The following is a 24,135-nucleotide window of genomic DNA, read 5'->3' on the forward strand; positions in this document are numbered from 1 at the left end:
TTGTACCACTTCAAGCGGATGATGCAATATTTGCAAAACTTCTAAGAGAAGGTTCTAAGGGAAGAGATTTTTAGCGGGTATATATTTTAAAATTTTAACTACATTTTTCTTTCATCTATTTTTTTAATTTGACTCGAGGCTATATAACAATATATAATGCTTAAGAGTCGCAATTCAAGACCAAAATAATCACTCTTGTAAATGTATTAAACTTCTTTTTTGAGTAAAATACGTCGTGTCGTTACAAACTAATGATGCAATATTTCCGAAATTTAAGTACAATCTTTTAGCAAATTGTTTCCTTTTTTTCTGGTTGATATTTTAAATGTTTAATTCCTACTTTTATATCTTGTTATCAATTTGTCTGGTGGCTCCATAAAGATATGTTCTGTTTAATAGCATCAATTCAATAGTAAAATCATCAAACTTATTACTGTATTAAACGTCTTATCTGGTTAACGTACGTTGTGACATCTAGAACTGTTGATGCAATATTTTAACGAGCTCTTGGTGGACAGTTATTATTATTATTATTATTAACTTTAAGAATATTTTAAGTGCAATTCACTTTTTCATTTACGTTTTCTATTTGTATAGCTACTCTGTAAAGATATAGTCTGCTTAGTAGAGGCAATTCAATAATAAAATTATCAAACATATAACTGCATTCAGTTTCTTATTCAGGTAAAGTAGGTGAGAGCGGGAATGGTTGACTAACTTTTGACTTAAGCTCGTATATCTCTGATGTTTAACTTAATATGACAAAAACAACAATTGCTGCAGATAGAAGAACTATTCAGGTACCTAAAACACTATAATACTTATTTAGCCGATTTTATAAACCCCTGACGCTTGATCAACCTACCCAATGTACCGGGGGTAAACTGACAATACGCATGGGGTAGGTTGACCTAGGCAGTAATTAGTGTAAATAAAGAGGATTAATATAAAATAAAACACCAAAATTCACTAAATTGATTGAAACTTTTTATTTAACATAAACAAACTTAAATTTGCGATCCATTCTCCGTTCACAAAGGACTTTGATAAATGTAGCAATTTTTAATTCTTTTATTTTAAAGATTAAAAAAGTTTAAAAATAACAATAAGCAAGATTAATTCTTTGTATCCTCTCTGTTCCAAACTTAATTATAACTTGAATTATTGTAAAAAAATCGCTAATCAATTAGTCTACCTACCATCATTATCAGTCTACCTACGCCGAGCAAAATTTGTCAACCAGCCCCTAACGCCATTTTGAATTTTACCTGCTCATCATATGCAAACTCTGGCACTAACATAGAAGCAATACTGTGTTATATATAATAGAACTACTATATTTTATTTTGGCATAAGAACAATATTGCTTCTAACATTTTTATAGGCATAATAACAAAAAAAAGTACGAACGAAAAAAATTAATTACCGAGACCAAAAACACAGCTGTAATCTCACTTACGAACGCCTCGCGACTGCCGCGGCTCACTTCGCACAAGTTCGCGGGTCGCGGGGAGGCATCGACGCTCGTGATTAGTTGATGAAAATCACGTGATGGTTATGAGTTATTGTTGCTTGGCCTACCTGCCCCATAGCCAGCCATCCCCGGTCTCCCCTACATTGTTTCATTCTGAGTTGATAATACAATATTTTTGAAATTTTACCAGATTCTTAGCGAATAGTTTTCCAGGTGAATAATTTAAAACTTTTTTTTTACGTGTTTATTCTTTTTGAATTTATCTAGTAATTTTGTAACGGTAACTGTTTAATAGCAAAACCATTGAACTTATAACTGTGTTGAATTAAATTATTCGTAATTCATAAATAGCGTAATTAACCTCTTGTTTTCATCCCTTGCTGAAAATATCTTTAAACCAGTATAATTCATTCCTATGGAATTCGCTAAACTATAAACATGGGATAATTAAATTTTTTTACTAATCGTTGTATTCAATAGCAACAATTCAATACTAAAACCAGCACACCTATAACCAAATAACGAATAAATACCTTGTGCTTGATGGTAATTCGTTCATTTAACATTCATTTAACACCTAATTAACAGAATTACAAATACAGAATTAATAACTATTTAATTCTGTACTTGTAATTCTGTAAAAGCAAAGTAATTATCATCCCTTTTCAGTGCTACACTGAAAATAACTTCAAAATAGATAAAATCATTCTTCTAAAAGGGCTAAACAATAGACGTACGTTGTAGTAAATTAACTTGCTACAAAATACCATGCTTTGCCATCAATCTTTGAGTTGAACCGCACCATTGCTGCGGTCATTCATCTGGTATGCTAATTCTACATTAGCTGCCAGTTTGTTTGGCTCTCTTGGCTCCCTTAAGAGGTTTTCGCCTCCCGCTCATGTGATTCCTATTCCGGGCTGATGAGTGCTAAAAAGCACGAAATTGCAGACCTCGGATGGAATAACTGAGCTGGTGGTGTATTTTAAGTAATAGACGTATGATTCTTAAATTTCATCATTTTTCTTTTACTATACATGCAAATGCATTTAATGGAAAATTACCAGTAAGTTTAAGAATCACTTTTAACTAAAATGTCAACTAAATATGTTGATAAAAAAATCAACTAAAATTGTTTTTATAAAAAAAATTTAGTTTCGATATTAAATACATAGAAATAGCACAATATTTATCAACTTGTAATTATTTTTCAATTAATCAGACAAATCATTTGCTACCAAATAGATAACGCTTATCAAATTTCCTCAATATTTGTGCCAAAAAATGTGATTAATTGTCCTTTTATAGGAACAAACTTTTCTAATTAGAACAAACTGCGAGAAATTTTTATTTTCGTAAGCCTAAATTGTCTCAAAATCTCACGTAACACCAATTTATTGTTCCTTAGCGCCAAACTAAATGTCATATCTCCTAATTGGTTAGCCGAGTTTAAAGCCCATTCATTAATCGTAGATCTAGTAGTTTAGTCTCAAGGCTGAAATTCTGCTGAAACTGCCTAAAACTTTTTTACTACCTTTCGAACAAAGTACACCTGTTCTTTCGTCTCAAATAATTGGATCACTTTTTTTTCCCTCCGCACCCTGATCAAATCATTCTATTTCTTGATCACGTACGTCGACACCACGAAGAAAATTGATGCTCTACCTTCGATTCTTCATTCGAACGCAGTTGCTGAAACTTTCTAGATTTCTTGTATACAAATGGAATTTCTTCGAACCTTTAGCATGCATAAAATAATTTTCCCAAAAATTACAAATTTCAGAAATTTCTCAGTCATTTCGGATGTAGGTAGATGTGATTTTGCTAATTCTATCATAATTAAAACCAGCGAGGTTCTCTACTCTATTTACAGTACGTAACAAATAAATTTCTGGATGTTTTGTAGTCAATCAGAATTCTCAGACTTGTGATTCCTCATTCGAACGCAGTTGCAGAAACTTCATCGACTTTTGTTTACAAATGAAATTCTTTCGAACCTTAAGCATACATTTTAAAAAATTCCAAATATTGCAAGCGTCAGAAGATTGATAAGTCACTTCGATTTTAGGGAAAAGTGTTTTTGCAAAATCTCATTAAAGCCAACGGGTTTATCGATTGTATTACAATAAATAAAAATAGTATTTTTATCCTTCATAGATATAATGCCAGATATATTTACTGACCCGACATACGGCAAAACATTTGATGCGTTCTTACTTCCTTTTACAAAAAAGGAAGTATTATATTCGCGAAAAAATTTTTACTCAAAAGAGGGGGGTTTTTTTTTCGACTCGACGAGACGTGGATAAATGCCTAAGAACGTATAGATGCGCAAAATATCCATAATAACGATTCCCGAGTTAATTACAACGAATTTTCTCGTGACGTCTGTATGTACGTATGCATGTACGTGCGGATGTGCGTACGTGCGTATGTATGTCGCATAACTCAAGAACGGCATGTCCTAGAAAGTTGAAATTTGGTACGTAGACTCCTAATGGGTCCTAGTTGTGCACTTCCCCTTTTGCTTGCATTCGAGTGTTTCTAAAGGGGTCTTTTGTCCCTTTGTGGGGGGGGGGGAGATCATTGTTAATTTCGATGTAAACTTAAGTGGTGTTATAATTTAGCGGACACTTGGCGACAAATTTAGCAATTTTTTTTTTTAATCTGATTTCAATTTGGCCACTGTTGGTGATAATTAGAGAGTAAACTATTGAATCACATTAAAATTGCCAGTAATGGGGAAATGACATTAAATTGGAGTAAAAGAAAGTCATGTGATGCGCACATCAGCTCGTTTATCATGGAGGCTTAAAAGCTATAATATTCAGACTAGCCAGATATTTTTTTCGGTAAATCTGCATAATCTTTTTAGTAGGTATCTAGTAAAAATTTCAGCTGCTCCAACTTCTAGCTACAAAAAAAAACCCTGCGTCAGAAAATTTGAGAGCTCAAGGAGGATATTACACCAAAAAAAAAATATTGTTAATATGTTTTGAATAAATACTTTTGTTCAAGAAACTAACAATAGTACACAACATAATATCAAGCACATGCTGCAGACACGGGTTCCGGCGTTTCAATGAACCCCTTTTTCAATGCAACGAAGTGTGATCTTCGGGATGAATAGTCATCTGAGGAAAGCTAAAAAATATTAATAAAGCTAAATATTACCTTTTCTTAGACGATTTTTCACCCTAAAGCTTAAGTTTCTCGAGGTTCCTTATAATGCCGTAACACCAGTTTGCTAACTTTGGCTTAATTACAATTCTTACTATTGTTACTAATATCATCAATGTCCCATTTACCTTTTCGGAAATAAGCATTTGAAAGAAAAAAATTCTCCTTAAAAACTCATTTTAAGTTCGAATGCTAGCTTTAAATTAGTCTTATAATCTTTGAAAATTTCACGTCTGACTCTTAAACTAAGGATGTGCAAACAACAATCAGTTGTGAGATTCTCCTGCCTAATTAAACTTCGAACATCAAATTAATTATCTTTGAAAAATGTGATACAGCGAAACATTAGAAAAACGAGCTGATGTTTGCATCACATGACTTCCTTTTACTCCAATTTAATGTCATTTCCCCATTATTGGCATTTTTAATGTGATTCAATAGTTTACTCTCTAAATATCACCAACAGTGACCAAATTAAAACCGGATTTAAAAAAAAAAAATTAAAAATCACCAAATTTTTCGCCAAGCAGTCGACAAAACTTGGCGACCAAAATACTGGCGATATATCGCCAAGTGTCCGCTAAATTATAACACCACTTGAGTTTACATCGAAATTAACAATTATTTCCCCCAAAAAGGGACAAAAGCCCCCTTTAGAAACACCCGAATGCAGGCAAAAGAGGAGGTGCACAACTAGACCCGACTAGAAGTCTACGTACCAAATTTCAAATTTCTAGGACATACCGTTCTTGAGTTATGTGACATACATACGCACATACGCACATCTGCACATACGAACATACATATCTACAGACGTCACGAGAAAACACGTTGTAATTCATTCGGGAATTGTCGAAAGGGATATTTCCGTGTCTATACGTTCTTGGCCTCTTATCCACGTCTGGTCGGGTCGAGAAAAAAAAACTCAACATTCATTCAGGGGTGAGTAAAATGGAAATTAAGGTCGATTTTTGAGCGAAATTTTTTTCGAGAATACAAATACTTCCTTTTCACCAACAGTGGCCAAATTAAAACCAGATTAAAAAAAAAATAATCGTCAAGTCTTGTCGTCAACTTGGCGATAAACTTGGCGATTTTTTTTTTTAATTTGGTTTCAATTTGGTCATTGTTGGTAACATTTAGAGAGTAAACAATTGAATCACATTAAAATTGCCAATAACGGGGATGATGCACATATGTGAAGTCATGTGATGCACATTGCACACATCAGCTCGTTCATTTAAAGAGGCAGCCTAGTTCTACTGATACTATTTAGACATTAAATAATTGGTTTCTAAATTCTTTATCTAATTTAAACCGAAAACCAAAATTTTCGGGCACATATGTGAAATTCAGAACAATGTCTAAAGAAAACTTAAGCTCCTATCCATACTTCTAAAATGTAAAACATCCGAATAATAAGAGGTTCGATTGAATAGGAAATCATTATCCATTCCTGAATGACGCTCCTGGTAACGTCATTTTCGATTACTTTTCCGTGTAAGAAGGTTACGGGAACGTCATACGTCCCTACGTTCTTTAGGAAATGATTTCAAGAACCGCAGTTTCAGCTTTGAATTTGAATCATGAATTTCAAATATATTCCATTGTGCAGTGTGTAAGGCATTTACATGACGGTTTTCAGAATGATTCATATGAAAAATCTATCGTAAAAATATTCATTCAATACAGTGCAAAGATCTTGCTTTTGGAGTTACTGTCTTAAATATGATATTAATGTGTGACATTAAAATACTTCTTCGATATACAGGGTGCTCCGATTTAACCTGCAAAAAGACCTCTATTTTCGCAACCGTTAGTCCTTGATGCAAACTTCCAATTGCATAAATGTTCAAATTCAGATGCGAACTTAAGATATTGAACGTTTGAAGTAAAAATAAACTAGTATGTTGTGGCCATTACGAAACTTTCTTCTATATTTTTCTTTTTTTTTTCTGATCCCTCCCCATGCTTGACGAGGAAGCAATATTCCCAACAAAAACGAAATTACACATGCAAAAACTTGACGACCATCCCAATGTCTGAATTATTGCAAAAGCAAAGCAAAGAGCGAAAATTGAAAGTTATTTTAAAAGCCTTGCTTGAATTAATTACAAATATTTTATTTGTTAACAAATATAAGATGGCAACAGTTAAAAATTTTAAATCATTGAGATAATATTTCCGATCATTTCCATACAATTAAAATCACGAGAAATACGCAGACGACAATCTATTACGATTTATCTTTCTTATTGTTGCATTAATAAAACTATTTTTATTCGCTAAAAAATAATGATAATAAAAATAAATCAGCACATCTTGGCACGATTGGCGCCAAAGTTGAACCAAAGCCTGTTTACATATAGATTCACATATATTCCAAATTTCAACCAGAACGTAGCATTACTTCTTGAGATAGGGCACTCACAATGGAAAAAAAGAACGGGTGATTGCGCTACCCCCTTTTTAGCTGTTGACACCAAAATAAAATCAGCTCTTATACCCACTAAGGGGTACTTGCCGATAAATTTTTCTTTCATTCCGTTCATTATTTCTTGAGATACAGCAGGCACAATTGACGGCGAAAAACGTTCTATAGCTCAACCCCCGTTTGAGTTATTGACACCAAAATTGAATCAGCACCTGTTCTTGTTAATGGCAACGTATGGACCAAATTTTGTTTGATTCCGCCAGTTACTTCCTGAGGAATAGCAATCACGCGTAACTCAAAAAACGTCCCATTGCTCCACCCCCCCTTGGAGGAATTCTCGCCAAAAACCAATGGGCACAAGTTCACATAGGGGCACATATGTGTACCAAGTTTCGTTCGATTTCATGCGGTAGTTTTTGCTGTAGCGCGGCCACAAAAAACTGGTCACACACAGACGTGACACACACACACACATACACACACACATACATACACACACACAGACAGACAGACATTTTCCAAAAATAGTCGAAATGGACTCAGCACACCTCAAAACGTTCGAATCCGTCAAAATTCGAAAATTTGCACGAATCCAATACTTTCTTCTATGTATTAGATATAGAAGAAAGTAAAATGACTCAAAAAATACAAAATTTAACTTTTTGTACGGAACCTAGGTCTCCTAACTTATATTTAGGGAAATACAAATGGCTCTCTGTTTAATGACTTTCAAGGGACAACAAAAAATCGTCCTTAAGTAGAAAACGGCCTTAAATAGAATGCTTTTATCACTACACTGGACCACCTGGGACCATGAAAAGCCGTCGTTAAATAGAGAAAGCCGTTAAATAGAGAAAGTCGTTAAATAGAGAAAGTCGTTAAATAGAGCGTCGTTAAACAGAGAGCCAACTGTAATATCCATTAAAAAATGTTACCAACACAAAAAAAACTTGACATTTGTGGTACCAAAACTCGAGGAGATATTTGAGTTCAAAGTTTTAAGGAACCATACAGAGGATGAGATTGGAACTTATAGCCCTATCAGAAGAATGACAGGTTGAAGAGAAAAACCAACGTAAATAAAGCACAAATTTTGAAGAAAATACAGCATATAGCTATTTCAAAGCTACAATGGAGCCTCTTAATTAGTGCAAGAAGCTCACCAACACAACCGAAAGTCGCGAAGAAACTAACAACAACCAAGTGAACACCGGTATTTATACCAAAAGAGGGCAAACCAATAGGAATTCAGGCCACTAGACAGAAACCAACCAATCAACGAACAGCATGTCAACCCCGGGATCAGAACTGACAAAAACCAATAGTGAGTGTAATTGTAAATGTAAACATGATTTAAAGTCATATGAGTTATTTTGGGTGAAATATGTGTCAAATATACAAATTAATACTTAATTTTTGATTAAGCACAGCGATGCCTTTTTTACTTTCTTCTATATCTAATATATAGAAGAAAGTATTGGATTCGTGCAAATTTTCGAATTTCGAATTTTGACGGATTCGAACGTTTTGATTATAGTGTGAAATAAATAAATTAAACAAGCATTATAAACTGTTTAACAAAAGATTTAATTCGAGATCTCTAGAAGCTCACTTTTCAAATCAAAAACCATGAGTTACTTTTAAGAAATCCATCAACGCAGAAAACATATCGATGACCCACGCTACAGGCTCAATTTTTCATCCGCTTCACTAAGTGCTTGAAAAGTGGAAGAAATCCCATATCTGAAACATTGAACCGAAAACAATATAAACTCCGCCAACCTTTTATTTTGCCATGCACATCCAAAAGCAATAAGTTTGCTGAAATTTATTTTCTGGAATTCTGGAGCTCAAAACATTAAATTCATCTAAAATTTATAACTAAACATAAATTCGTCCGTGGAAAAAATGGCAAAGAAAGTTGAAACAGCGCAGACCTGAGTAATATGTTATTTATGTGCTCACGTTTCAACTAGGTCCTAAGCGCTAGTTTCGGGCCTTTAAAAGTATTTATTGTTTTCTGGTACAGAGGGAGGAGTTCTTGGGAAATGGAAAGTAAAACAGTAGTTTATGCTTTTTTTTCTGTATGAAAATGCTCTTCAAATTAGTACACTGTGTATTGTTTTCTTCTATCGGAGTTCTTTCTTTGAACTCAAATGGAAAATTTATGCTACTTTTGCATTGTATGATATTGCACTTTGCCTGATATGAGCAATTTCAATTGAATTATTTAGGGTACATTGGATTATAGGGACTCCGTTTCGTTACATTAATATAGTTTTATTTATATTTCTGCATATACCTCATAACTTAAGAATAGCATGGTTTACAAGCTTTTGAAAATTACTTTGTGTTTCTCGAGTTCTGCAAATTTAAAGCTAAATAGGATACAAATATTTAAATTTTTATAGCGCTCCTACTGTTAAAACGTTTTCTCATATTTTTTCCGGCATTTTACACAAAATATTTTAGTGTATATTTAGACTAGTATTGCTAAAAATAATTTGTTAACTATACGAATATTGCAACTTAGAAAAATTGTTTAAATTGCCTACTTCTCTTTCTTTGGCGGGGAGGGGGGGTTAAATAACGATAAGCAATCCGAATTAAACTGTATTTAGTTAATATGTTTGAAAACTTTTTAATAATGTTCCTTTTTATCTATGAAATATTTATTTTGGAAAAGCTAAGGAAAAATATAGAATAGCTTGAGAAAAAAGAATTCAAAATGAGACAAACAATTACTGAAATTTGCAAATCTTTAGTACTTTTACTTTAAACATGTCCTATGATACAGAATAATTTAATTATTATTTAGTTTGAAAGATATTAAGCACACTTAATTTAATTTTTAATCTTAATTATATTGCATATTATTTCTCTAGCCTGTTTTTCTGTCTGTCCGCAAGATCTCTATCAGTCCTTTATCATATTCCATGATTTACCCCTCATTTTAAAGCTTGTCGTGCCGGTTAATGACGAAAACTGGACCCAATGTGTAAAGATGTGCCGCTTTCTATAAAATTTTAGATTTGCATTGTTCGACAGTGAAAATGCATCACCAAGAAGGCGTGGTCAGAAATTAATGCAAATTTCAGGGTAGACGCACGTCACCGAGTTATGCAAATGATGTGCAATGTGCAGCTCTCAAAAGTTCGTGAAGTAAGATGTAAAAGAAGGAACTTCTAGCGCAGGCAGTATTCGTGCCGTTATTTCTGCCGGGCGAATAATCGAAGCGATTTTATTTTCGTCTCGGAGGATACGTGTAATAGGAGAGAATGATAGGCCGCCTGCAAAATTAAGGCTCTTCCATAAGACAGACGGTTTGACAAGGGGTAGGGTAATAGGGTTGAGAAGGACAGATTGGTCCTTACGTCAAATCGCAGCTGATACCAACATGGATGAGTCCATGGTGTATCGGTTGTGGCGAAGATGGTTGGAGCAAGGAAATGTGGCAAGTTTGAGGGGTGCAGGTGCAGTCAGTGACGTCAGCATGCGTAGATTGACGCATCCGCCGAAAAATGGTGGCAGCCCCGCAAGCCACGTGTTATTAATTTGTTTCGAATGTCGAAAACAATTTGTTTGGGAGAATGTTTCGCACGGATAAGCTGCTTTTTTTTTTTTGGTGTGACAACGCCATAGCTTCGTCAATAATTCGTCTAATCTTCATATGTAAGTCATAATTTTAAAGATGTTTTCACCGCTTTCTGCAAAATTAAAACTCACATTGTGGTGTGTTCCAAAAAAATCTGTTTATTCTGTTTTTGTATTAAGCATGTCTTTAATCTACCGCGCCCCCAAGAGACGACAAAACCTTCGAATTATCGGAAATTCCTTTCCTAGCCTTTTGAAGAATCATTTTTATTTTATTTTTTAGGAGTACTACATAAGGCACCTATAGTTTGTAAAAAATTAATTATTAATTCTACGTAAAAATATCTTAACACATAAAAAAAAGTTCTGGTATCACACTTGTGTGATGTGTAAATTGTTTTCGAAGACCACATATCGCTACTTATAGATAAACACATCGACATATAAGCAAGAATGTCATCATATTTTTTAATTTCGAAGCAGGGTCCAATAAAATCCAATGACAGAATCGTGCCGATTTTGAAATTTATATTTTTATAAAGATTTTGCTTGCATTAGTTATTAATTCATTATTGCACACACGAATGTTAACGGTAATTTTTATGGATTGATTTAAATTGTCCAACCTCTGATTCACGTTGGAAAAAATTCTGCCCGCCTCTCGACTAGCATTCCAAAATGCGCTCTTTGAAACAAAAAGGGCCGTGCCTCTGCTCTAAGCAATAAAACTGTTAAAGTAGGCAAGTATAGAAGGTATTAATACCCTCCTTCAAACTCTTTTAAATGATTCAATCAACACAAGCATCGCTCTTTTTTTTTTCTAAAATACTACGCGTTTTTTTACCTTCCTCAAGATGAAGATATTTTTAGCCATCTACTTTCAACTCGTGTGGGATGCAAAAAGCGTTACTAAGCAACAGGTTCTTTCGTCAACAAAAATTTATACTAAGTAAAGCGAGCTTGGAATATTTACTTCTCGCATATGTATACCGTAACAAAATACTTTTTATAGACAAGCCGGGTATTTCGAAGCGAATTGTTTTTTCACGATGTTTTCCCGCTGATATGAAAACACGTTTTTTGTTTTTCCTCGCTCATTTTCAGACTGCTCTTCCAAAACAGTAAAAAGATATGAAACAAAAGTGGTATATATTGTAAAAAGTTGCTTCAAAGAACTTTGAAGAGATGATACGGAGCCTAAATCAATGAAAATTCTCTGGTTGATCTTGTTCTCAAGTTATCATACCAAATAATGTCTAAACGGCAAAAAATTCCTATTTTCAGAAGCTTATAAAAACACTGCATAAAAATAGAATGCTTGAAATACGTTTAATTATTATTACGATAGTTTCAGAAATTGTTCGAATGAGCTTCGACTACTAGTAATGAATGTCTCGCACCTGCGCTGTTGTGAGCGACACACAATAGAAGAAACACCCGGTAATTAGATGCAGAGTTATGATAATGAAAGTGGGAAACGAAAAAATTGAAAATTTAACTCTTTATATAGTCCCTAGGTCCCCTACATTGCATTTAGGGAAATCACAAGCACCAAGGAACAATTTGAGTGCAAAAAATGTGATATTAGTGCAACGAATATTCACCGAGATAGTCAAATAGAGATGTTTAGTAAATTTGTTTTTTTCCTCTTAAATCGTAAGAGTTTTTTCCATATATTTTACGTGCTATTGTATTTTATATTCATTTATTTTTCAATAGCAATGAAAAGTATAAATAGGTATTTTTTTTCCTTTTTGCTTAAAGAGTTCTCGTACTTCAAGAAAAAAGTCTAGTCGATGATGAAAAAACATTTAAAAAGGGGGAGGGGAGGGGTCATGAACAACATTTTTGCAAAATATTAATTAGAAATAGTGAATTGCGATGAGAGACAGCAAAAACTCTTACTGCTTTTTTTAAAACATTATTATTGCCTCCTGGGAACCAGAAGTTAAAAAAACATTGATCGAAGGAGAATTTAAATAAAGACCTCACAAATTCCAGTTCGAATCACTTGAAACTAAAAAGAAAAAAACGCCTTGTTATTTCACCAAAAAAAGAAAATTGAGGCGAGAATTTCGTTTTTATTTTCGTTGGAATGGTTTGTCAACTATGATATTCACAAAATATAATCTAGAAAAAAATCATGTTCTCTTGAATATCTTTTTTACATTGAGCATGCATAAACCATAGTGTTGAAGAGCCTTCTGAACACAACGTGTGTATGTTGATGTCCTTAAAATTGTCGCTACACTTTTGAAGTAAAAACTGCATCTGCTGCTCAAAAATTTAAAAAAGAAAGTTTTATGGCTCCTCGAATTTGAAGAGCTGCATTAGAGTAGAGGTTACATCGGTAGCTTCCGATATACGGTGACAGGAGACAGACGAAATAGTGTGGCTGTTGCTAAAATGAGCGACGTGGGGACAACTCTACTGCATTCTACGACGCTTGCCAGAAAACAGAAATAGCTTAGCTGAAGTTTAGCATCCCCGGATGAGGATGCTTGCATCGAGGGCAATGGAGTTTGATTCGATATGTATTCTTTGAAGAAATGGCACAGAATGAAAGTTTTTATATCTTAGCTCGTTTGTGGACTTGCAATAAGAATATTTGTGGGGCACATTTTTGACACAAGAAAGCTTGTTAAGATGAGTTTTTATATAGATAAGAAACTCGACGCTGTTAAAGATAGTTATCCATATTTATTATTGCCTATATAAATGAAAATTTTCAACCTCAACAGTATTTATTTTAATATTTTTTTTTCTGATGCACAAATGCAAATGTTCTTTTTTTCCCCCTTCGTAATATGCAGATTGTTTAAAGTATCGTACTGTTACAGAAACTTTATTTCAAAAAAAGCTATATAAGGTTTACTAAAAATTATTTTTTATATTGCCTATTTCGTCGTTTTTTTTTTCTATTGGTACAATATTTTAACAATATAGCAACAATATTAGATATAATGTAGATGACGATCACATCGAAAATTGAAAATAGCGTCTATGAAACAAAAACTCCCTTTGCGTTTGGGGGGGTAAGGATCAAACTCCCAGAACCTTTGAACTCTAGACAGTTTATATCCGTATAATGATTGCTATGACCAAGCACCCCCCCCCCCCTTCCTCCACCTCCAGAAGGCCAATCCTGCCTGCGCTATATCTTCCAGGAACTACAAAAGGTATACACGTAAAAGCTTACTAATATTTTTAAAAACTTTTTGAGGTTTAGGATCAAAACAATAAACGAATTGTGTTTAAATCTGAAATAGTTCTTTTTTAATGACTCAAAGACCCCAAGTCACGTGACTCAACAACGCCGAATGGTTGGCCTGTTTTGCATGAAACAAGCAAAAGAAATCTCATTTCTTTCAACTGACTGTCCTTAAGGCTTCTATCATAAGGATTCTTTTTTATGTTGTAGTAAATACAAGGACTTTTCAGGGAAACAGTAAAAAATTTTATATTCTCCCTGTATATTGTATTCATAATCCTTTTTCGTTCATCCAGAGTTTTTGCGAAATTAGGCTATACAATTACACATAGCGTTTGGGACAAATGAGTTTAAGGGTTCAAAAATTATTCCATTGACAGTACTAAAAGCTTCATTTACAAATCTCAAGTTGCAAAAAAAAAAGGTACGTAATTGTTAATTTGCGATAGGATTGATTCACTAAGATTTATAATCACAAATTTATATAGTAGTCAATCAAGGTTCTTTGATTCACGATTTGATATATCTATCTATCTATTTATTTATTTATTTATTTATTTATATATAAACAGCAGTCCGTCACATATTTTATTAGTTTAACGGTACTTGTTGGCATAATACGAAATAAACACTCCTAAAGCATCGTTGTTTAGTTTCCAAACCTAAGAAATAATAATTATGAAATCAATTTACAGTAAATTATGAGCCACGTTCAAGGTGCTCCCACCATTTAGGGAAATTTTGAACCAGTTTCGAAAAGTACGACAAGATAAATTATTTTAATACAATTAGTAACCATAAAAATAAAATTTAAAAATATTTAAAAACTTCCCATCTTACCTTCACAACTTCAGAAACTTTCCTTTGTTTATAATACTGCATAGAATATTACAATGCAGGAACAGCGATTACAGATACTCCAAAAATAGCTTCCAAACGTCCACTTCAGAATTACTGAATAATTCAATGAGCTGTATACAAAATTTCCAACTTTTTCTCTAAACCCGCTGTATGATTTTTTTACTTTGTTTCTTTTTTTTTTTTCTTTTTTTTTTTAAATATAGAAAGAAAAAGTTTAGGTTATCTTAAATGACTGTCCTTCATGTTTTATCATAAGGGTTCTTTTTTATGTTTTAGTAAATACAGGCATTTTTCAGGGAAACAGTAAAAATAATTTCAATAATAAAATGCAAAGAATGAAATTGGAGTATACAGGATGTCTCAGTTAAATGTTTCAACCTAACGCCTAAGAGGGGTAGGATACACCCTAACGACTCTAAATGATATATCAATACAGGTTCGGAAATGCTTTCCCAATCCAAGAAATTGAAGATATGCTAGGAATATTATTCCGCGCTGTTCGGAGTTCTATGCGCCTAAGATGTAAGGTGTGCATTGTAGCCGGTTGAAAAAACTTCGAACACTTACTTAGGACCATGTACCCTGAGGTTTTTAAAAGTATTATTAAAAAGATTTTTGACTTACTGTATCTTTTCTTTATGGTGCTTCTGTGTACATCACCGCTTCAGAAAAGCATTTCCAACCCTGCATTGCCATATGATTTCGAGTCTTCAGGATGCATACTACCCCTCTTTGGAGTTCTAAAACATTTAACTGAGACACCCTGTATAGACAAACATTTAATGTTGACAGAGTATAAAGAAGCAATCTCTGGACACTTGTTCATATTCTGTTCTTTTTCAGCAAGTCTTCAACAGACAACGTCATTTCTACTTTTTTTTCTTTGAGTCATGGTTTTACCTAAGAGCAGGAATTAAAATGGAGGGAGCGAGTCCAATCATTGGTTTAGCAAAAGCTGACCCAACAACCCCAAGTCAAGTGACTCATTAACGATGAATGGTTGGTACGTTTTGCACTAAACAAGCGAAAGAAATCTGATTTCTTTCAATGATTTGCATTAAAATCTATCACGTGACATAGGGCCTTGGTTTCATGAATGAAAGTCTTCACTCCCTCCATTTTATCTCTTCTCAATGGGTTTTACTCATGCAATGAGTGTTCTTGACGCAAGATTAGAAATATCTCCAAAGCCTTGGAAAGCGACATCGTTCAAACACAGACATAAAAGAAAACCCAAGACGTCACTTTGAAATCTTAATTTGTAGTTAAGGCACAAGCTTTCGAATTCATCCTCCAAACACACATACTACGTATATATAAGACTTCAGAAAAATCTTCAAAATGTATGGCTTCAGTTAGTATCTTAAAATTTATGTTTTCACGCAAGCGTTTTCCCTTTTCCTTTTGTCCACAACCTGGCTAAAGAGTGGTGGAAACATGTGCTCTAAGGAATGTGTCTTGAAAAATTCACACATTCATCTCGTTAAAAGACATGTAGCAACGCAGGTCCTTTGTTCATAGCACTTTCTTACATGTTCAAGATTAAAGGGAAAGAAAAACGCATGAGAGTAACGAAAGCTAAATGTTTGTTTTACATTTCTTTGGTAATATTTAATATATCTGTGCAAGTGGGAGGGGTGAATTTTATTTTTGGCAGTAGCTTCCAAAAAATGTTTTTCATTGGTAATAAATTGTTACAATATTTATCACTATAGTTTCCAAACGTTTAGGCGCATACACCAAACATCTCGGAATAATTCCTTTACATTCAGCATTTCAGCTTAATAATTTCTGAGGGATGGTTAATCATTTACATGCACCTACAGAGTTCTCGAAGTTAAGCTCAAAGGGCTGTGCTGGGTGATATATGGTTCATTTTGACACGAAATCTTCACGACAGATTCCTAAGATAATGCATCGATATTTTATTAAGTTTTTAAAAATAGTACACAAATTCGCTGATTGGTGGTGCTAATGTGCAGAAAGAGTTTTACAAAATTTCTCCTGTGGTTCTACAACAATGCTCCGTGACTATTATGTTTTTTGAGTTCTCACAGACAAAGAGTGCAAGGGATAGAGAAATGAAACAAAACCAAGCGGGGAAAAAAATACGTGTCATATGTTCTTCGGTGAAAGTTTGACTGTCGTAACAGCTGCTTGACACTAAAACGAATATGAGGAGGTCCAACGTCCGACACAACAGGTGTAACATAAAGGTGATTATAATGATCAATTTCGTTATGACAAACATTTTCACCTTTCCCTATGAATAATGGTTCAATGAAGTCAATCGTTCAGATTTTTTGACTTTTACAACGCCCTGAACGTAACTTTTTGTTCGGGAATTATAATTTCGACAACCCCATACATCATAAAGTTTTACACTTCCATTCTATTTTTCTCAAAACTAATTATTTTTTTTCTCTTAGAATGTTTGTCGCTGGAGATAACCCGACTAACAGTTCCAAGTTTCGTCCAAAACGGTAGCGAAGAATCTGTACTCCTGGACTGCGAATACACCTACAACCTCAAAGAAGACAAGAAGCTAGTGGTCAAGTGGTTCCATGAAGACGACCCGAACCCTGTTTACCAGTGGATACCAGAATTTGACGCGAAACTCCATTCTGAAAAGTTTCGAGTGAATGAGGACTACTTAGTACCGGCAGGAAACGAGTACACTCGCTCTAGGGCGCTCAACATACAAAGACCTACCACAGAACTCAGTGGAAAGTATTCGTGTCAAGTGCAATCTCTAGAAGGCTCGGATACCAGAGAAGATCATATGGTGGTATATGGTGAGTAATTACACTTGATATATTCAACTGACGGTCACAAGTTTCTGTTAAAGCAAGCCCTCATCAAAATACTCAACCCTCACTAACAGACGTTCAATAGTAGGTAAAAAAAAAGTTCAATACCAGAAAAAAGCCCCAAGTTTGCTTCCTAAACCTTTGAGGAGTTTGAGTTTTCGTAATTGTGCAGAAAGAACCGGCGCAAAAACATTATCGGTTTGACGTCAGGACAAATATGACCGATGAACCACTGTTAAAACTAGATTGCACTTTGAATAACATGCAACTGAAAGCATAAAATCTGACAACATTTCCAAAGGGGGAATAGTGACATATTCACATTAGAATCAATAAAACAATTTCTACATTCATTGAAGGTTGAGTTTCAAAACATTGTTGGGTTGGTTGAAAAATTTCAATGCAATACAAGTTATCAGTTTTATTTTGTAGGGCGCTGCTGCATTGTTCATAGTGAATGATTTTTGAGATGTTGCGTCTTGGTTATGCTTTGATTCGTACCATTTCTATACTATCTTTCAAAAACCGATTTCATTTTTAGCTCTCATCCATAAAGCTTCATATAAATTATTTATATTTTTAGCAATGTACTTGAATTTTGATGCGTAATATTTTAAATAAATTTAAAAAATATATTTGCTCTCAGCAGTAAATTATTTTTCAACAATACCAACTGGGCGTTTAAAGCAAGCTCTCACTCGCAAAAATGTTATATTTTCTGACTTTTGCTTACTACTGACTGTTTTGCCTAGCCCTGGTTGAATCGTAAACTTAGCGCGTCAGTTCAAAAAGAGGAAGAAATAATAGCAATAATAATTTTCAGAAAAATTAAAATCCATAGCGCCAGGTCCTCCGGGAGACTAAAAAATGCCTTGATGACTAGCTCTTTTAGGACAAAAACGTTTAAAAAGACATGTTATGCTGAATTCTTCTGCAAACTCTGTAAAATAGTTTGTCCGTCCTCTAAACATTTATCCAGGCTTCTAAGATTTTACAACTTTTGTCGACCCTCTGATAATAATAGCAATCCAAAGCCAGCTGCCATCAACTCTCATCCCCCTCCGGCTATACAGATCACAACTAGTTCACAGGGGCATAGTGAAAATTAGTGTGAGTTACAATCAAGCCTTCTAATATGTGTGTGTGTGTTGCTGACTTTTTCTAACAAACAGTTTTTTGGTTAATCGAATCTTCAGTCACTTACGAAAGAGAAAAAAGTACTATTTTAGTGCGCGAAGTTTAGATCACATCTGGCACAAAAAGAAGTTTATTTCACATCTGGAAAAGCTATTCACGCCCCATATCCTGAACTTTTGTGGTAGTTTATGACCAGGCCACCCACAGAAATACAGTGCTTACGTGTAGCACATTTTCTGAACTAAACGAAAGAGTAAATTTTTCTACAGAGGAAAAATGCCGTAGTTGTATATACAACGTGTTCCCGTTAAAGTTGCAAAACCTCTATTTTCGCAACCATTAGTACCCGATGCATACTTTCAATTGTAAAAAACGGTCAAAATAAGTTGCAGGGATAAAATATGAAACGTTTCAATTGAAAGTAAAATAATAATAAATTAATTAGCTTAATTGGTTAAAAAAAAATACTGAACCTAACTTTTTATATACTTTCCAAATCCATTGTGTTAAGGGAAATGAAAAGCATGAAAGAACAGTTCGAACACAAAAAGTTAGACATTAGTATTACCAATATTCACCGATATTTGAAACGGAGCGTTTTGTGACGTACAGCACTTTACACTCGCAGCAAATTACACCTTTTAGGGGGGGGGGAGAGATATAGCGACTAACAAGGTTTGAAATTATGCATGTGCATAGAGGGGGGGATTTCGGATTGTATGAGCTAGAGTTTTTACGTATCATAGTATAACGTTTGCATTTATTTTTTAATAGCAATGAAAAATATAAATATTTTGTTCTTTTACTTTGACAGCCTGTTATTCTTCTGAAAAGGCGATAAGTTCTAATCTCATCTTCCGCACGGTCCCTTAAAACTTTGAACTCTAATATCTGCTTGAGCTTTGGTCGCCAATGTTTCAATTTTTTTTATTCAATTTTTCTAAATCATGCTGTATAACAGCACCAACCAGGGCTACTAGTACCATCTCTTGCTCCAAGACAGAGGAGAAGTTCACCTACCATTTGTACTGATTATTTCCAAATTCTTAATTTTGACACTTACATCCCTTTGCTTCTCACTCCTCAATTGAGATTATATCCCTAAAGATAAGTTAGGGGGCCTAGGATCTATATAAAAATTTAGATTTTGTATTTGTACGCTAGCTTTCAACTTTGCTTCAAACTTTTAATATCTAAACTCGGAACATTAGTTTGACACTTTTTGCAATCGAAAGTATGCACCTAGGACAAACGGATGTGAAAATAGAGGTATTGCTGGTTAAACGGAAACACGCGGTAGATAGTCTTTTAAATTTCATAATTATATTGAAAACAATATAAGTCCTCGAGATTCAATCTTCAAGCGTCCGGATGTATCGCCAAGGCGTAAGTGTACTTCCACCATAGAATTAGCAATCAAACAATGCCAACGACAAACCGGTACACGATATGTCGCGATTTACAGGCCCGTAAACTTTTTATGTTTGTTATTTTAATTCCTAGAAATTAAGAAAAAATCGAACATTATTTGATCTGTTTTATATCGAGCGTCGTTATAAACAATCGTGACTTTTTTTGCCTTGATAATTTATCTACTGGTCAAATACGACGAAATATATTAAAATAACACTCCAGTTCATTTTTGTTTTCAAGCTTCTACTTTGTTTTCAAGCTACTACAACCAAGCCAATGAAACATGAAAACAATTTTACTATGACCATGGCAATGTGATATTTCTGTAGTTTTTCGCATTTCAAATAGTTTCATTAACTGTGTTGATTCTAAAACGTAATATTTCATTGGTGTACAGTTACTAAACTTTGATTACTAAATTTAAATTACATTATTTCAAATTCGGCTCGCTTCTCAAATTTAATTTACGTAAACAGCCTCTTTTCAGCTTTTGCTTTTTTCTTTTTCGTCTCTAGCTCAAATTATAATGCTTCGGTTTGGATTAGTTTAGCCATCAACTTCGCTTTAATGGCGTAAACTTGTTCAATCTGAGTTTATTACATAGTATTGAAATTCATAGCACGCGAGGGAATAAAGGATTTAATTTCATCTTCAAGATGGTTTTGCGCTTTGGAAATATTTTGTCACTTCCTCACGATGGTGCCGAAAATTAATATTCATTTGCTAGGTTTTCCGACATGAACGCCCGTCTCATATAAGTGAAAAATTATCAAGCGAACCTGTCATACCTGTCCCAAGTTCCGCTTAAATGCATTAAAATGGCTCACTCAAATTTCAAACCTGTAAAGATTCTTCCAAAAGTATAAGCATTAGTTGCACATAAAACTCCATGCAATTTTTGTTTTATAATCTTTGTCTACATGCAGCAGTTTATTACGTAATTCAAATATATAATTAGGATTGACATTGAAAGTTGTGAAGAACGCATTTTCACAGTGCAGTATATTATCATCAGCAACCAGCCACAGTAGGTTTTTAACGCTATGTCAAATATCTGCCCAGCGGTTCCCAACCGGTGGTTCGCGAACCACTGGGGTTCGCAAGAGGTTTTCAGGGGGTTCGCGAAAAAAATATTGCAATGGCGAGTTTTAACATGCCTGTCTCTGATGAAGTTTCATGCTCAGGAGGTTTCAAACAAATTTTGTTCCTTTTTATTCATTTGTCTCTCGCACATTTGATACTCTTAGCTTGAAAATATTTGCATAATTCCTGATACATTTTGCATTTAAATAATTTAGTCTGTCATTGCAAAGTGCCGGTTTTAGTGCTTACATTGACAATGATAGGTGATAGCCCTAATGCCATGCTGAAAAAGCTCTCGTTATGAATATAATGTCCTCAGATGAAAGAATTTGAAAGCGTTCGTTTCCTCAGAAGCTTTTGATCGGAAATATTGATTTAACTATTGAGAACATAGCATAGAGCATATACGAGAGTAAAATATTTTGATGTTTAGTTTCTTTACTATTTGAGTATGACAAAGAGCTATCGCTCTTGTGTTGAGTCAGAAATGCATAGAAGTGTGATCACGCTGTTATTTGTTGCTATAATTTTCACAACATAGACTACAATTTACTTCGAGTTTGCTGTCGAAAAAGGGAAAAAATGGCTAGCAACCCAAAAATACCACAGAAAGTATGAAAAAATTAATTACTGTGGACAATTTTTGTGTGTAAACGTTTGGCATTGTGAGGTTTACGCAGTAAAAAAAAAACATCGGAATTTAACCATGCAACTTAATTTGCGCTATATGTAAGTAAGGAATTTATGGAATTTGTGTAGAAAATTTGTCTTGTAGTGAGTGAGCTTAACAATATCTGTTTTGTTACAAATTTCCTTTTGGGTGAAATAGTAAATGCGTTTATTGAAAATAGCCATGTCTATTTTCAATGTACGTAGTTTACTTCGCACGTATAGCATAATTACAAGAAAATACTTCAGCAATCAAACGATTAATGCAAACAGTAAATCTTTATCAAACATCTAGGCTCGTAGTCCTTTTCAAAAAGACTTCAGCCCGGATCTTTCTCATTTTACTGTAAGAGAAATGTTCATCTATTTAATCTGAGAATTCCCTAAAAGGTATTTTAAAGATCATTTTTTAATTGACTTCTGATTTAGTGATAATAGAGGTAAATATACCCTAGGGAGAGAAAATTTTCAGTCAAATTTTGAACCTCTTTGTTCCACAAATATCCCATTTTCATATTTTTTTCAAAGTTGATTGAAGCTCAACACACAATAATCACTGTGTTTATTTTTTGGTGAATTTGTTTTGCATTCATTTTTTAGCAATCATTTTAGTTCGCAACAATATTAGTAATTCTATATTTTGCAATTATGTTTTCGTTCTTGTTATAAACTATGCAGCAGCATTAAACTAAAAAAAAAATCTCACAATTTTTGTTGTCTATTATGTGCAGTTGTGTGCGCGAGTTTTTTTTTTTTTTTTTCCTTGTTACTTAACCTAGTACCCAAGGGGTTCGCCAACTTCAATTTGGAGTTTGAAAGGGGTTCGCGAAGGGAAAAAGGTTGGGAACCGCCGCTGATCTACACCAACGTTGTAAAATAGCCATATTTCATCCTCGTGTCCAATTTTGCCACCCCCCCCCCCCCGGCCCCTGGAAGAGTTTCTCTGGTCTGATACTAGGTGTCGCCACTGGTGAACGATATTCACAAAAATATTTCTGGGAACATGAATTGTTTTGCTGATGATGTCAAAGTTATGGGGACTGTAGAAAATGAAGAACAAGCAAATCAGCTGCAAGAGGATCTAGATCATATTACGGAGTGGGCTGTTAAATGGGGTATGACTGTTAATGTTGGGAAATGTCAAGTGCTACATTTAGGGCATGGAAATAAGTGTACAAGTTATTATTTGCAAGGTTCAGTCATTAGTCAGGCAGACAAAGTTACTGATCTGGGGGTCTTAATAAGTCAGGATTTAAAGTTTAGCCAACAGTGCAGCATTGCTAGCAACAAAGCCAATAAGATGCTTGGGTTTATCAATAGATTTATTTCAAACAAATCTAAAGAAGCTCTTCTGCCCTTATATAGAAGTTTTGTAAGACCCCATTTGGAGTATGCTGTTCAGTTTTGGTCTCCTTATCTTAAGAAAGACATTAATGTAATGGAAAGGGTTCAAAGGCGGGCTACAAGGCTAATAAGTGGACTTTCCCACTTAGATTATGATTCCAGGCTTAGAAGGCTTAAAATGTACAGTCTTGAGCAAAGAAGAGACCGAGGGGACATGATTCAGCTGTTTAAATTTATTAAAACGAAAGATGTTACGGGGCTAAAGTTTAGCACTGAAAACAGGACAAGGGGTCATTGTTTTAAGCTATTTAAATCTCAGGCTAACATGGATATTAGGAAAAATTATTATTTTAGCAGGGTAGTGGAACCTTGGAACAGCTTACCGGAAGTGGTGGTAATGAGCAAGGGAGTAGACAGTTTTAAGAGGGCCATTGATCTTCAATGGGGATTGTAAATTGACTAGAATCAGTCTAGCTGGGCCCAGAGCCTGTTGCTGGTCGCCACTTTTGTATATGTGTTTGTATATTTCTGGTTGAAGTCAAGAAAACTATTTATTTATGGAAATTTCGTGAACTTAGTCATCTGCGTTGCCGTTTGGGGAAAATTTTTCTGATTTTTTAAAACTGAAGTTATTGTAATGCTATTTGTAAATGTGCTTTTTGGTTCATTAGAAAGCGCTTATGAAGTTATATTTGACACATTTGTTAAGGGTATGATGTAAACTGAATGATCTGGGCGAGTTGCTTTGTATTCACTTCACGTAGAGAAGAAGCCGCTATATTGGCAAACATTATGCTCCGCATTTCTTCCCTACCGCGATAGAGTAAAATACTTGATGCAGAGTATCCTGTGTGCCAAAATCTTTTTATGAAGACAAACATGCAGAAAAATTGGTACGTTATCTTCAATGCCCCTCGTGGCTAACACA

General features: G+C 34.2%; 1 protein-coding gene across 1 annotated transcript in view; it reads left to right on the forward strand.

Moving 5' to 3' along the window:
* The window catches only part of LOC129221219 (uncharacterized), a 97,540-nt gene that overhangs the window by 35,973 nt on the left and 37,432 nt on the right, over positions 1 to 24,135 (forward strand). Inside the window, exon 2 of the mRNA XM_054855673.1 lies at positions 17,181 to 17,546. Within this exon, the coding sequence (XP_054711648.1) occupies positions 17,181 to 17,546 (366 nt within the window). The remainder of the gene's footprint in view (positions 1 to 17,180; positions 17,547 to 24,135) is intronic.

This window comes from Uloborus diversus, chromosome 4 (assembly GCF_026930045.1).
Source record: "Uloborus diversus isolate 005 chromosome 4, Udiv.v.3.1, whole genome shotgun sequence".
Classification (NCBI taxonomy): Eukaryota; Metazoa; Arthropoda; class Arachnida; order Araneae; family Uloboridae; genus Uloborus; species Uloborus diversus.